The sequence below is a fragment of the Chenopodium quinoa genome, unplaced genomic scaffold (assembly GCF_001683475.1).
Source record: "Chenopodium quinoa cultivar QQ74 unplaced genomic scaffold, ASM168347v1, whole genome shotgun sequence".
NCBI lineage: Eukaryota > Viridiplantae > Streptophyta > Magnoliopsida > Caryophyllales > Amaranthaceae > Chenopodium > Chenopodium quinoa.
In genome coordinates this window covers 6,929,363-6,946,145 of record NW_018742951.1, presented here as the reverse complement: position 1 = coordinate 6,946,145, position 16,783 = coordinate 6,929,363, and the positions used below count along the sequence as shown (strand labels likewise).

Below are 16,783 nucleotides of genomic sequence, written 5' to 3'. Positions count from 1 at the left end.
CTAAGGTACACATCATCATAAACGATATAACAATGCCTTTGTGCTCTACCTAGTTGGCTTTCATAATTCACATGGATAATAAACATTTTCACAAACTGCACAAATCCCTTGACATATTTTTAACCACATAAAAACAAATTCAACTTTCTATAAATACAAACATTTATTTCCAAAGTTGAGAAACAAAAAAAAGTGCATGCACATGAAATTATTTGCACACCTTATAAAATTAGCTAGATTTTCGTGACCATATACTAGCTAGCTAGTGTTACCCTCATGGAAAAGCTAATTGTTTTATTATTTCTCTTTTTACTTTCTTCAATCCAATGTCTTCCTAATAATAAGCTACATGCACAAATTAACTTATGTGACAAAACTCCATACCCTCAAATATGCAACTCACTTATCATATCAAATGTTCCACCAACATTGGAAGAATCCACCTTATTAGCAATTCGCGATAGTTCTCTCAAGATAACCCTTGATCATGCCCAAATGGTCCATGGATTGATCTCGTCGATGGACTTCAGTTCATTTGACAAGCGAGCCAAGGTTGCTTGGGAGGATTGTCTAGAGCTATACGAGGATACAATACATGAGATGAACCACACAATCTTAGCCTCGAGAAGTCATGATCATTCTATAACAAAAGATGACATCCAAACATATTTGAGTGCAGCTAGTACCAACCTTGAGACATGCAAAGATGGGTTTATTGATCTCAACGTGCTCATGAATTCAAAGATGTACCCTTTCACATCGACGAATTTTTCCCTATTGCTTACTAATGCACTTGCAATAAATGGAGCCCTCTCAACTATACCATTCAAGCTCTGCACATGGAAACGTACGAGTGGTGTTATTGGGAGTGGTGGTCGACGATTATTAGCCCATGGAATCCCATCATGGATGTCCATGCGCGATCATAAGCTAATCCATACGTCCATTTTTACTATGAAAGTGGACTTAGTGGTGGCTAAAGATGGTACCGGTAATTATAAGACTATATGTGAAGCTATAGATGCTACAAAGCACCTAAGAAATGGAATAGAGAGATTTATTATACACGTAAAAGCCGGTATTTACAAAGAGAACGTTGTGATTACAAAGAAGATGATGAATTTGATGTTAATAGGAGATGGAATTGATGCCACAATTGTGACGGGCAACAAGAATGTCTTTGATGGTTCCACCACCTTTCGATCAGCAACTTTTGGTGAGTTGATTAATTATTTTTACATCATTATGAATTCCTATAAAATAATAGTAATATAAATAATTTTTGATAATTTTGAGTTATAAATAAGCCGTGTAATAAGTATTTATTCCTAGAATATATGATGCATATTCAACGTATATCACATCAAAATCCATATGAATTACCAATTTTTTATATAAAAAAATTAAATTAAAGTAAGAAGTTTTTTAAGCTTTTGTTTGTATAATTGTATTATACTATTGACTATTGAGCATGTCGCTAATCCATGCTACGTGATGTTTGTAGGACAAGGCTTGCATTTAATGTGTTTATCTATGTCTAAGCAAAAAAAAATATAAAACAATATAATTGACTCGAAAAACCTAGACAATAAGAAATAATTATCATATCTGCTTCATATGCCCTCCGATCTTAATGTTCAATTCTTTCCCTTAGATTATATATGTTGTCAATATTACTTTGACCATAAATAAATATAACAGGTAAATAATAATAAATTACTTATGGAGGCGAATCAAATAAAACCCAACATAACTTTATTATGTTTTATATATTAAGAGTAATATTGAAGATTATCTTAACTTATAAATAGTGCTAAAATTCTAAACGAGAAAAACAAAAAGAATTGGAAGGAGTAATATATAACTTTTGACACCTTACATTAAATTGACTAGTGATGAATTGTCTAAATTTTTCCAAAGTGCATCCTCATATGATAAGATTACTTTAGTTTGCTCAATTTTTTAAAAGTTATAGTTGCTAACTTGCTACATGAAGATACCCATGCACTCATGTAGTGACTAGGCTTGATGGTTCTCGGTGCTTTTTCACATGAAAAAGAGCTACTCCATGTCTCCATATAATGTCATAATCTCTAATCTTATTTTAGTTATTTCTTGTGAAAATTGATCGTTTTTCTTAAAAGATTATTCAACCTAGTTAGTAATTAAGAAGTTGTGTTACCATGGAAAAAATAGTTAATCTTTGTTTACTTCCTCCATCCATTGGTACGTAATAATGAACACACTAGGACTTTCCAATTTTATTTCCGCCAAGGGGGGGCTGGGGTGGGCCATGGCCTCCCCCTTGGCTCAAGATAAAAATTAAATTTTGCTTATACTTGTTATAAGTTTTAGTGTAGAGGAGTTGATTTTTGCCATGTGATGGTGGAAAAGATGTCAAGAGTTCAAATCTTGCAACTAATATTTTGTATTTTTTTTTTTATAGTAAATGTAATCAACAAACTCAATAATAGTTGCGAAATTACACATATATAGATATGATCATAACTTGCCTCCCCCCCTAAAAATTCTGGTTTCGTCACTGATTTCCGCTTATAATTTATTTCATGAAAATTAAAATTAAGTTCGGATGAATATTACTAAGTTCTTATATATGATAAATTCGAGAACAATAAGTTATGATTTAAGTGGTTCAAGAAATATAAAAGTTATCAAAATTGAAAAAACCAACTAATTTAAAATATATTTAGTCAAATTCAACTAAGTTCAAATAAACTTAGTTCAAATAAGTAAAGATAAGTTAAATTTATGTCTTTTAATATCTTTTTCATCCTTAATAACTGAAAGTTCCTAAAATAATTAGGGCCATCTTTGACAAAACAAATGGTATCAAGTACCTTTTAATTGTTGTTTAGCAAAGAGTAGGTGTTAAAGTAGCGTGAATATGCATGTTGAACACAAGTAATTGTTGGAATGTTAAAATACAATAATAAGTTGTAAACTATGTTAACAATTTGACAAACTTTATCTACCACTTTCGAAACGCCAATATATTTAACGTTTGAGAAAGACTATTCAAACATTACCTCTGTTATTAGGAGTAATTGCTACCTAATAAACCTCTACCTTACCAAACACTGTTGAAGAATTTTGTGGGTTTGTGGTAAGATAGACAATAAAAATTTAGATAATTATAAATTTTGAAGTATATTTTAAACATTTCTTGCTAGACAGATTACTTATTAACGTAAATGTCATGCAGCTATTTCAGGAAATGGCTTCATAGCAAAAGGCATAACATTTGAAAACACAGCCGGACCACAAAAACACCAAGCAGTTGCCCTTCGATCTGGATCCGATTTCTCGATTTTTTACCGTTGTAGCTTCAAAGGATACCAAGACACCCTCTACGTCCACTCCAAGCGTCAATTCTACAAAGAATGTGACATCTACGGTACAGTCGATTTCATATTTGGTAACGCGGCTGCTGTCATCCAAAACTGCAATATCTATGCAAGGAGACCTATGATCAACCAAAAGAACACAGTTACAGCCCAAGGAAGATCCGACCCTAATGAGAACACGGGGATCGTGATCCACGACTCGATCATCGAGGCTGCTCCGGACCTTAAGGTTGTCCAAGGTTCATTTCAGACCTTCCTAGGGAGGCCTTGGAAGATGTATTCAAGAACTGTGGTTATGAAGTCGAACATTGATGGAATGGTGGATGAAGCCGGGTGGGCCCCGTGGAACGGGGACTTTGCGTTAAAGACACTCTATTATGGGGAGCATATGAACTATGGTGCTGGAGCCGGTACCCGCGGCCGAGTCAAGTGGCCCGGGTACCATGTCATTACTAGTCCGATTGAGGCTGGAAGGTTTACTGTTGGGAGATTTTTGGCTGGGAATAAGTGGATTCCTGCCTCTGGAGTGCCATTCACATATGGCTTGTGATTATATTTTTAACTATGCTCCGTCTCTAAAAGTTATTTCTATTGGACAGTAATTGTCTTATAAAAAATTCAAAACACGAAGAAAATTTAGACACGAGTAATCTCTGTATATTATTACTAAGTACTTGTATATGCTAGTCATCGCTGTAATTTATAGCGTGTGGCAAGCTCAAATCATATTGTATTACTATTTACCAACATGTAAAAATATTGTCATAATTATTTGTAAGTTGTTGGGTCATTCTTCGAGTCCAATGTACATTTTTAAAAGTGAACTTGTAATTAAAAAAAATAAAAATAAATAGTACTCCCTATGGTTTTTTTTTTTTTTTTTTTTTTATTACCTAGAGTTAGATTTGCACATTTGTCGAGACACAAATTTGACCATTAATATCTTTAATTAGATGTTAGTAAATATTATGAAAAAAATAACTTATAAAAATAGACATTATTACAAATCCAACAACATATTATATGATCATATATATATATTATATATTGGTAAAACAATTAAGTCAATGATGACCTATAAATAGTGGAATTTTCCAACTCTAGCTTATAAAAAAAAAAGGAGGGAGTAAATGAATTCTGCTTGAAGCATTTTGCGATAGTTTTCTCAAGAATAAATCATAATTAGAACACTTAATTTAAAGAGCATAGCACTAGCTAATTTGTTCTCACATAAGGAAGGTGTTCTCGATTCTCGCCTGATTTTTATTGCCTAAACAAATTATATTCACATAAAGGCATAAGACCGGCATTAGCCATTCCACACTGGCCACCGACACTTGCATCTTCTACGTCTGTCATACCTGTCCCTGTGGACTTGTAAAGCATGGAGTAGAGTCATATTGGGTCATTATATGACTGTATGTTCTTTTCAAGTCAACTTCGATACCTAAAACAAAGTTTAAAGCCTGGTAGCTAAGAGAAGCTTTTATATGCCGTCTAAAGAATTTGCACAGTGAAATTCATTACAAATCAGGGTTGTTAATACAATGATAAATGAGGGTAAATCTACAAACATAGCTCACAAAGTATGTATGGAGAGTAGACAAGGTGACTTCAAATTTCCACATTTCCAAATTTCAATACCACAATTCGGTTAACTGTAACACATCATTTCAGATGCATGAATCTTGGATTCTTGGGTCTTGACTACCGTGTTTCAAGGCTTCTGAAAGTGATCTTTGTGCCCTGATTGACATGCTGTCCTAAACCATGGCTCTACTTACAAGCCAATGGCAGTGTAAGGCCTGGAATCTTGCACCAGATTTTTCAGCTATTTCGCACAAATTTTGGCAAGCTGCTCAAGGTTCTTGATACCCACAATAGCAACAATAAAGTGAGCCACCAGACCAGCTAATATGCAAAGCAATTCAACAGCTGCATTAGTTGGTTAGGTTTGCTCTTGTCTTGTTGTTGTTGTAGACTTCACCTTCTCCAGTTGCTTCCGAATATAAGCCTGTCGAAGCTTTTCTCGACGAGCTGCTGCTTGTTCTTGCCGGCGTAACTTCAGTTCAGAAGTATTTACTCTGGCTTGATTCACCTCTTCATGAACTTCCCTACAAGCATCAATTGGAAAAAGGTAGAAAATAAGAAACCTACATGTTACACACATACTTATTATAAAAAAATAAAAAAAAAATAAAAAAGAAAAAAAAAGAAATTCAACAAGATCATAACATTACGCAGTGAGTTGTTGCATCCAAAACTGTTTATCCAAGTTTTTCATAGTTTAGCCCAACCATTCATAGTGGTTAGTCATTAACCTGCTCTCTTTTTGCAGCTCTTAGCTACTAGGCAATTAATCAATTTAAATGCTCAAGCTTGTGATCCACTAAAATTTGCAATTGCAAGATTATGTGTCTAGATGCTGAATTTCTATCATGTTAGGAGGAATGTAAGTTATGCAAGCCCTTCCTAGATGCATGTAACCCACTCTTCTGCTCCAATTCCTTATTCGAAATTTCTAGTTAGAGATTATGCACAGAATTACCAAATTCATGATTTCGTAGTACAATCAGATTGCAAGCACAGTACAAGCACAAATAAATACCTTACAAGAAATTCAGTTTAATTACAGGTGAAATGAAGAGGTGAGTTTAGAGTAGTAGTCTCAGCCTCTCAGATCTAGGAAACAAATCCATGATCGCAGAGGAGCAACACTAAACAATAACCCTACTATAATTCAACCCAAAAATGGATGATAAACAAACCAACAGTGTTTTTACTTTCAGAAATATAACAGAAAGATAAAATACCCCATGAGGCAAGTGTAGGAAATGATTTAAGAGCAGCTCAAGATGCCTCTAAAATACAATCTACTTGTATATGGTAAATGCTTGTCCTCACAAGTGATGCATCCACAGAAAGATGCTCCACATAGTAGAAAACAATTATGTGATAATTCCATCCAAAGTTCTTCCATATCTCTGCACAAAACATGTATGCAGTAGGCTATACTGCAAGTCTGCAACCATATGGAATAAATCACCTCATGTACTAAACGGCATGCGTATCTAACAACAATGAGTTTCTCAAGATTCTAACTGAAGAAATGCTATATATCTGGTTCTCTGGGACCATGAAGCCAGCAAGGGGTTGACAGTGTTTTATTCATCTTTTGTAAAGTAATTCCCCTCGATTTTCTATTGGGGCTTATTAGTCGGGCCTAATTTGTTTCTATGGTGGAAATACTCTTAATATATAATTCCTCCATTTTCTTTTATGTGCAACACTTCCGATAAATGGAAATGTCACAATACTTGCAACTAATCCCAAAATGGAAATTTTTTTTACTTAAAATTACTATACTACCCTTATTTAACCAGCCTAATTTTATGACTGCCCCAATCCCCTAATCATTTTAACTACACTGCCCACATTTCATAAACTTTCTCTCTCCTCAACCCCTTCTCCATTCCCACTGCTATGGACCTATGGCTGATCCACCACCAAAACCACCACCACCCCAGCCACCTTAGCCACCATCCACCCTCACCGAACCCACCCTAGTGACAACCCACCCTTGCCGTAACAGCCCAAGCAACCACCCACCCTCACCAAAACTACCTTATCCACCTTACCAAAACCTCCAACATCCTCATCGGAATTGCCAACACCGTCATTCCATCACCACCATTTACCCTCACCATCGTCATTAACACTGCGGTTGCCACCACCAGATCTACAAATTTAATCACCACCACCACTCTTCTATATCTACAAGTTTACAAACCTTAAATTAAGGAAGAGGAAAAATCATTGAAACAGCAAAACAAAATTGATTTTTAGCGAGCAGGAAGAGAGAGCAAATGATGTCAGTTGCTTATGCAATGAGAAGCCATTGCAAGAAACTTGCTAGATTAGGGTCCATTCTTCGATTGAATTCCTCAAAATGATATTCTGATCCCCAAAAACCCTATTCTTGCTGGAAACTGGTCTGATATTTTCCATTGGCAGGAGGTGGTGGTAGATATGTAGATAGGGTGGTGCAGTTTTTAACAGGGATGTGATTGATTAAGTGAGTGGGTTATTAGAATAATGAATTGAGTGTACAATTCGCCCCTTTTACTTTCTCTCTCCTTTTCCTTGGTATGTGTGAAAAGGTGTACAACATTGCACATAAAAGAAAACAGAGGAAGTATATAAATTCTCTAGTTCTTAACCTAGCCTAATTTCAGTAGTCAGTTTTCCTCAAGATCAATATGTGTGTTCTTGATTGTCGTTTATTTTCTGTTTTTTTCTCACATCTGCTATACAGAAGAATACGGATTACTTACATCAAAGTACTTTCTCTAAGGAATTCCACAAGGCTAAAGCTGTATAATTAAAGCTTCAAACTTGATGGAGTCTCAACTCTTCTTACAAACTTCTAATAGTCTAAAACTCTACATACACTACAATCAAACATCACTTTGATTTCCAATATTTGAGTACAATATTGTGCAATTACTTATCATGGGAGACAAGGGGCTCCGTGCTGCCCTGCAATCATCTATCCCATAATTGAAAGGAAATAAAGCCAAACCAACTTAGTTGCTCATAGTTTTATTTACCATTCCTTTGAGGATGTCCTAATATGTTTGCTAGTTTCTTAGTTTGATTACACCAATAGTTGACTTGTTAATTCCTTTCCTACCCATGATAATTGTGAAAATAACTTCACTTGGAATTTGTGACAATAAACTGTACCTAAACACACCCAAAAAAAAGTGTAAATTTAATCTAATCTTCTAGCTTATCTTCATATCAATGACAAGGAGAAATGAGAGAGGAAACATCACTACTTCCTACAAGCAATTGTTCTAATGCATGAAACCGAAGAAGAGTAATTTCATAAACCTTAAACAAAGTATATACACTCTGATATAGGGACTTGCCTGACAAAACGTTTGTGTTCATCAATGTCGACCGTTCCAACACTACGCCCCAAACCCATGGGCTTTGAATTGAAAGGTAAAAAATCATCATATTCATCAGTCTTTGCAGATACTTTACTAGAAAAAGAATCATTAGCTTGCAATTCCTGATGTCCATCTTCCTCTTGACCCTTGCGGAAAAAATCAACACAATACTTCTCTTTATCTTCCTCATCCGAAAGTTCTCCCCTAGCAAGTTTTTCATACAACGCAGCCTTTTTCTCCAATGCTTCATAGCTAGCAGAACCATCACTAACAGCCTTGAGTGCGAGCTTGTCCCTATGATGTAATATGGAATTATGTAAGCTAGCAAAAATTAAAAGCAGATATAGCAAACTGTGACATAATAAGTGCAAAAGTCAAGTAACAGCAAAGTATTGGAAGCCAAATGGCCATATTTAGATGAGCTTTCATTTTCACTCAAAAATATCAAATCCAGTATTAAACCCAAGTCCCCAAAGCCTAAATATGCCCCTGTGCTGGGTTGGGTAGGAGAAGAACTTTCTTCATCAGCCATACATTTGTAAGAAAATTAATTTCAGAGGAAGCTAGTTCAGTGACTTCATGCTCTAAGCCAGTTACAGTATTTAAAATACCAAGACCTGTTGCTCCTTGTAAACTAGGAGAAAGCTATTTCACCCCTCTCAAGCCAACTTCTTTGACAAACTCAAATAAATTTTAACCACAAAAGGAACCTCCAGAACAAAGTCAGCTCAGAAAAACCAAAATAGTACTTTCACCTGTCATAAGCCCTAATTCTATTAACTCTAGAATAATGCCTAGTCAAAATCCAAAATAACTCTTCTACATCAAAGAGAAATCTTAATGGGAGTTCTCAAGATGTATAATCTTCTACTCGTACCTCAGCAGCAATCAGTCTTCTTTATCTACTACTCCAAACTTTTTTTCATAGCTTTACCCCACACGAACCGCTAAATAATCAATCTAGAACCACATCATCTTGAAGAATCAAGCACAACCCATCTGACTTACTCGAAAGCACAATACTTGTTGCCTAGTTGGATCAAATTCTCCCTAAACATTTCAAGTGGCTATACAACATCTCTTCCCTAACGAACTCGCATTACAACCCAGTTCATCAAATTCTTACCAAGTTTCATATCCTTACTCCCAAACTCTAATTTCAATCCCTGCTTTCACTCAAACTAACCCAAAATCAGTCTCCTAATAAGTTGTCATCACCACGATATCAAACTATCAATCCTTCAATCAACATAACACGCTCCCAAACAAAAAGCAATTTTTCGGCTAGCCACTTGATAAATTCAACCGTGAAAACAAAAACCCTAATAAAATTAAATTTGGGTACAAAATCAACGAAAAACACCTAATCAATTTTAACAAAATCAATCATAAAAACAATTGGCAAAAAAATTAAGCATTCAAATGCATAAAATGAATGATTAAGAATATGCCGAAAATCCCAGAAAGAGGAGAGAGAATTACTGATGAGCCCGCGCATCAACGCCGGAATTTTTGCGAGAAAAGGCGTTATTGGCGGTGATCTTCTTCTTGGCGCGGTGATATTCAACATCAGCACCAGAAAGTTCCTTGGATTTCTTGGCATCTTCCTGGGATTTGTAGAGTTCAGCTTTGAGTTCAAAGATGGAAGAAGCACCAACACCTTCAATGGCTTTGTGCTTCTTCGGCATAATTGTGGATTCCGTCAGCCATCCTAGAGATTCTGCCCACACCGTCTTCCTCTTTTCCTCTTCTTCCGCCATTGTTGTTGATTCTTTCTCTCTCTTAGTGCAGCGGTTGTTGAGTAGTTTTCGATTTTATGGAAAACAAGGATGTGCTTGTGCTTCGTTTTCACGATTGGATTTCCAACCGTATTAATTCAGGGCAACTCAGGTTCGGGTTTGAAGCGTGTTACTCCCTAATCGCTTCGTCGCTTAATATTTGACACAGTTTCTAATTTTATCTATCCCACGATATTTGACACATTACTAAAAATGAAATAGGACCACTAATAAAAAAATATTTTTTCTACATTTTCTCTCTCCTCACCTACCCCACTCCCACACCAATTGTTGTTTTCTTACAATATAAAAATACAAAAGAGAATCTTTCAATCCATTTTGGGTGGACCTGTTCCACAATAAACTTATTGTGGACCAAAAGTCTCACGTGTCAAAACCACCAAGCAAAAGACGCCGAAAATCTTCCAGCCTAGCCCACTAACCCGTAAAACCCCAAACAAAAGAACGAAAAAGCACTGAAATCTCTTTCCCCTGCAACTTCAGCATCGACGCCATTAACAACTTCATCATCAGAGCTCGATTTTTTTTTCTCTCTCCTTCTAATCAATTCTAGGGTTTATAATTTCTCTATAATCAACCAATTTCTGCAAAAATCATGGCGAATTCTTCTATACATCCAATTGAAAATCGATCTAAATCGAAATATACAAGACACTATAGAAAATTATAATATTAACATAATCAATTTTGATTAGAACGATGAAGCTCAAATCGAAAGCTACTACGAAGGTATGAATTATAAAAATTACTGATTATCTATCTGATTTTGATCAAACTGTGCAAATTTATTGATCATTGTTTGATCTGTCAAATATAGAAAACTTGTATCATCATCCCATTTAATTCGGACTTGAACAAGAAGATGAAGCTATTGAAGATGTAGAACAAGCTATTATTGAAGTTGAGGATCAGAATGATCAACATGTAATACAAGCTCAAGGTATTAAGCGATATACGATATATATGCAAATTATGCAATTGGTTATAGAATTTGATAATGTGAATTAAGCGATTATGCAATTGCAATTGCAATTGTTTATTTGCAATTGCAATTTCATAATATTTAATAGGATTTATTAATGTGAATTATTCTCCAACATCTACATCTATCAATTCATGCAACACTTGTTTCGCACATTAATTTAGGAATTTAGCTACTAATGTTGGCTATATAAGTCAGACGTGTTATACAATGATAGGTATAATCACTTTACTTATGATATAATCACTTTAAATATAATATAATCAATTTTATAAAATTTCTACAACATAATCATCTTATATTTGGTGTACGGTATATTAATCATTTCAATAACCATTTATGTGATATAATCCTATCTTATACTCTATAATCTTCTTTTTCGCATTATAATCATGTGTAATGCAGGGGAGGGGGTTGTGTGCTGCATGTAGGCAAGGGAGGGGTACGGTTATGAGAGTTTGATTGATTCCTATGTGGTGATTCAGTGTAATCTGTATTAAAATGGTATGATTCTTTTACTTGCACTGTTGCACTGGGTATTATCTTATGGTGTTGTAACATTTTTAGTGGCCTCTTGTTTTTGGTGAATATTATAATAGATGATACTCTTCGGTTCAACTTCAACAAATAAAGGGGGTGCTTGGAGGGGAGGGGGGGGAGATATAGCTGACAATAGTCTCAATAGAATGAATAGGTTTATAGAGCATGTAGAGACATACAACATTCACTCATTAATTATCAGCAAGCGATTTATTCATTAATCAGTATAGTTCAGACCATGCACAACCCACAAAATAGCATCATGTTGTCAAAAATCAGTTGAGATAGTGCAGACTTAGTTTGTCCTTATGTATATGATATAATCACTTTTTAATGAATCATAATCATATTATGGTAATTAAAATAACCTTTTATGAGCTTATCTATTTTTATGCAATATTATCATAATAAAATCGTAAGAGTGACATTTTTTTATGTACAATCAGAATCTCATACATTATCAGCAATCAATGAAGACATTGGAGGTTGTTTAGTTGGTGCAACTAGAGAAACTTTGAAGGAAATATATGAGCTATATTGTCAACATGCTGCTTTAGTAGGGTTTAGTGTCAGAAAGTCAAAAGATAGAAAAATAGAGGGAACCGAAATAGTCAATGAGAAATACTACGTGTGTTCTGCTGAAGGGAAAAGGAACACCGGAAAAACAAAGGTTGAAGAAGAAGTCATGACAGAAGAAAGTACTTCAACAAAAAGGAAATAAGAGAAGGCAAAGAAGAGTTATGATAATAAGAACAGGTTGTGTAACATCAATACGTGCAAAGATGAATGATAAAAAAGAGTTTGAAATAGTACGTCATGTGATCCAGCACAATCATCCTTTGACAAGATAGTCACTTAATTATCCACATAGATCAGAGCGACGAATGACATCCCCTAAGGAACAAGTTATACAAGCCATGACAGAATGTGGTTTAAGACCAATCGATTCATATAATTGAATGAGTTATGAAGCTGGTGGAGAAGACTTATTGGGACATTCAAAGAAAGATCATTTCAATTGTTGCTACAAACACAAAATGAAGCCAATAAATGTAACCGATTCTCAAATTGTATGAGCAAATGACAGAGGACAATGAGTTCTTCTTTAGAGTGAGACTGAGTGAAGAAGGAAAAGTTTGTTGCTTATTTTGGAGGGATGCAATGATGTTTGAAGACTACAAAGTTTATGGATATGCTATGGTTTTTGATACTACATATAGGACAAATAAATACAACCTTATTTGTGCTCCTTTTGTAGGAATCAATAACCATTGGAGAAACACAATGTTTGCATGTGCTTTTCTTGGTGATGAAACTAAAGAATCTTTTGAATGGGTGTTCGAAACTTTCAAAAAGTCAATGCAAGGAAAATGCCCCATTACTATATTTACTGATCAAGATGCAGCAATTGCTGCGGGAATAAAAAAGGTACACGCTTCTATCGAGTATAATTTTTTTTGTGCAATAATCCTTTTTTTTTTCTTCTTTACAAAAGCCTTTGTGCTATAATCACTTGGTATAATCTTCTTTTATGCAATATAATAACATTGTATGTAGTATAATCATATATTTTTTATATTGATTATAATGTTAATTTATTTTGTATGCTTTACAGATTTTTTCAAAAGTAAGACATAGACTATGTTTATGGCACTTAAGTCAAAATGCGAATACAAGGTTTGGATTACTAAAGGCAGATAGAGACTTCAAAAAAGAGTTCCACAAAAGCTTAAGTGGTTGCATAAAAGAGAAAGAATTTTGAAGAGAATTGGAATAAAATGATTACAAAGCATAACCTTCAAAATGATGATTGGTTCAATAGGTTGTACTCACTAAAGGAAAAGTGGTGTACAACACTTAGCAAGGATTTTTTCTCTGTTGGAATTTTATCCTTACAAAGAAGTGAGAGTACAACCAAGCGATTGGATTCAATGCAAGTAAAACCACAAGCTTGATAGAATTCTTTTCTATATTTCAAGCAACAGTGAGGAAATGAAGAAAAGATGAAGAAATGGATGACTTCAACTGTACAAAAGGAATTCCTAAATCTGACCTCTATATGAGTCCATTATTGAGACATGCTTCAATGGTATATACACATACACTATTCAGAGACTTTGAGGAAGAATTCAAGTATGCCATGGCAAGCAATGTTGAACTTCTAGATCCCGAAGAAAACAACATCACTTATAGAGTTTGCATCAATGGCATATTAGGTTCAAATCATAAAGTTTGGTTAAACTTTTCAATTAGAGATATTCATTGTGAATGCAAGAACTTTGAAGAATCGGGATGGTTGTGCTTCCATTGCATAAGAGTTTTGCACCTACGTTCTTTCAATAAAATTCCAAAGCACTAAATATCTACAAGGTGGACAAGGTTTGCAAAAAAAAGAAGTTCGGGAGAGACATGATAAAAAGAAAAGAGAAAGAGGAGAACTCAACAACTACACACCATGGAGATTACACATGATTAGAAGGTAATAATATGTTCACATAGTATGTTATGATATATAATGATATAATCTAATTTATAATGATATAATCTGATTTTTAATGATATATTCTAATTTTTAATGATATAATCTAATTTATCGTGATATAATCTGATTTATAATGATATAATCTGATTTATCATGATATGATCTGATTTATAATGATATAATCAATTTTATCTTGCCTATTATCTTTTCACTTACATGCAATACAATGTAATTCTGAAGAGCCATAAAATAGTAGAAGCAAGAAAATTTCTTGAAAGAAAATTTCAAAAAGACAAACATTATGTTGACAAAATAATCAAGGAAGATGAACAAAGAAAAGCAACTGAAGAAGCAAAAGCAGCTGAAAAGGAAAAAGCAGCAACACAACAAACAAAAACAACAACAACTGAAGATGGAAGTCATCAAGCATTGTCATCATCAAGACTAACTATATTGGATCCCGATAGAGCAACTACCAAAGGGAAAGATAACAAGAGAATCAAGGGGCATTATGATTTATACAAAAAGCCAACAAAAAAAAGGGAAAAAAAGACATAAAGAATTTGGTTCTACAACTCCAAAAGTTCATTTGTTTTAGTATTTTTGGTTTATTAACGTTTTTATGTCATATACAACATAATTAGTTTTGATTTGGCATAATCAGTTTTTACTTGGCATAATCAATTTTGTATTGGTATAATTAGTTTTGACTTGGTAATCCATTTTGATTGGGTATAATCACCTCTAATTTCATATTATCTTATTTAATTTACTTTGTAAAATCCTCTCTATTTTTTTCTTTTTCTTATAATCAGAATTTAATTGATATAGTGACCAGAATAGGAGTTAATATTTCATACAAACTTGACCATAGAAGAGATCTTCTTGTGCAAAAGTAAATCAGTTATAGCTGTCAGCCATGTACTTAATTATGTAACCCAAAAGAGGAGGAAGTTGTGTATTGGTCAGGGTGGTGTCCGACCGGTTCATGCAGGCCGGGTCACCCTCTTAGAAATGCTTGTGAAGCTATGTTATTGTACCAGAGGCACAAAAAAGATTGGGAGAGGAGTGTCAAAGATCGGTCAAGGCTTATGGAAAAGCTAAAGAAAAGCAAAAATAGGAAGAAATTAAACAAGAAAGTGGCCACATAGGTGAAAAATGTTCCAGTTCTGTAGAATGTATCTGTTAGCTATTCATCTTATATACTCATATTTGGTATACTCATAATCATATTTAATATTATATAATCATATATAAGTTGTTAAACACTAAAATAATATCATGAACTTGATTCATTGATTTATATAGATGTCATTACATTGTTAGACATTACACGTGTAAATGTCATTACATACCAAAAATACTAACCCATATTATCTACTTTTAGAACTCTACAACTATTTCTTCTTCTTAGCTGCTACAATTTTTTGTTTTTTGGCTTCGGGTTTCTTCAGCTTTTCTTTTTTTTTCGAGCCTTTTTCCTTATGTTCTCTTCAATTGCCTACAAAATCTTTGACCTTTTATCTTTAAATGCAATCACATTATCCAACAACTGAGATCTCACTTTATTCATATCTGATAAAACAAAGCTTGCACATATACAAGCTCTGCATATATTTTCTATGAAAATTAAAAATCATATAAAACATTATTCCTTACCTAAACTCTTAACTATTTTCATAGCATAGACAAAATGATATAAAATAATAGAACTTACATTATTAAAAAAAAAGGGCATTCAAACACATTAGAATCGTCAAACAAGAGCATATTGGTCAACACAAAAACAGCACAATCCAAATCCAAAAACCGCATATTGGTCTTCCACCTCCCTTCAATCTCTTTTATTTTAAAGAGTCCAATATCACAAACAATACTTAAGTGAATTAACTCGAAAAAATTTCCAATTAAATCAACCTACAAAAAAAAGATCATAATTAGTATTCTTATAATAATAATGAATTACAAATATGAAAAATTGAAAAAATGTAGAACAAAAGTGAAGTATGAAATACCAATATAGATCTAATTTCTTCAACTTTTTTCTTATAAGAAGGATCAACCGATAGCTTGTTGTCAATATATTGAATATTCTGCTCTTTAATATTCAGCACAAACAAAAAATAATGATGCTCAAATAAGACTGGAAAAAATACCTAAAATGTTCAGCACAAACATGATTATACATACCCAAATATCATTATATGATATTAAACATGATTATATATACACAAACATCATTATATGATATTAAACAATGACTATATAAGATAGAACATATATTTACCACCTCAATATTTTCATCCAGAGTAATATAATTGTAAGACTCTATTATTTGTTTCAAGGAATTTGAAAACTGATCTTGCAAACTGACATCATTTTTATCTTCACAAATTTTCATTAAAATTTCCTGTAAAAGAAAAGTAAATTAAAACTTTGTATAAAAGAAATATAAAAGCTAGTGAAAAAAAATGTATATTCGTACATTTAGAGAAGATCCAAGGAAAAACTTCTTAGGATTATGATCGGCTTTTCTTTCATTTTCATTGAGCAAGAATGCCCAACAATCAACAACAGCTTCACCAATGTTTAATTTAGATCCAATTGTCCAACATTCTTCTCTTGAAACACAGTGTAAATCACTTGCCTTGAAAATT

The 16,783-nt window shown here is 33.6% G+C and overlaps 2 protein-coding genes across 2 annotated transcripts; one reads left to right on the top strand and one right to left on the bottom strand.

Annotated features, from left to right (window-relative positions):
- Positions 1-276: 276 nt before the first annotated feature.
- Positions 277-4,245, top strand: LOC110728445 (pectinesterase-like). Its single transcript, XM_021908089.1, has 2 exons — positions 277-1,216; positions 3,224-4,245. The coding sequence occupies exons 1-2, from the start codon at positions 277-279 to the stop codon at positions 3,913-3,915; spliced, it is 1,632 nt and encodes a 543-aa protein (XP_021763781.1). The 3' UTR covers positions 3,916-4,245.
- Positions 4,246-4,854: 609 nt separating this feature from the next.
- Positions 4,855-10,387, bottom strand: LOC110728591 (uncharacterized protein At4g18257-like). Its single transcript, XM_021908230.1, has 3 exons — positions 9,806-10,387; positions 8,300-8,617; positions 4,855-5,479 (listed from the first exon to the last, which is right to left on the bottom strand). The coding sequence occupies exons 1-3, from the start codon at positions 10,081-10,083 to the stop codon at positions 5,314-5,316; spliced, it is 762 nt and encodes a 253-aa protein (XP_021763922.1). The 5' UTR covers positions 10,084-10,387; the 3' UTR covers positions 4,855-5,313.
- Positions 10,388-16,783: the final 6,396 nt, after the last annotated feature.

Coding starts and splice junctions, on each gene's coding strand:
- LOC110728445 (XM_021908089.1), top strand. CDS start 277: ATGGAAAAGCTAATTGTTTTATTATTTCTCTTTTTACTTTCTTCAATC. Junction 1,217..3,223: donor CTTTCGATCAGCAACTTTTG/GTGAGTTGATTA, acceptor AATGTCATGCAG/CTATTTCAGGAAATGGCTTC.
- LOC110728591 (XM_021908230.1), bottom strand. CDS start 10,083: ATGGCGGAAGAAGAGGAAAAGAGGAAGACGGTGTGGGCAGAATCTCTA. Junction 8,618..9,805: donor GTTGATGCGCGGGCTCATCA/GTAATTCTCTCT, acceptor ATTACATCATAG/GGACAAGCTCGCACTCAAGG. Junction 5,480..8,299: donor GAACACAAACGTTTTGTCAG/GCAAGTCCCTAT, acceptor TGATGCTTGTAG/GGAAGTTCATGAAGAGGTGA.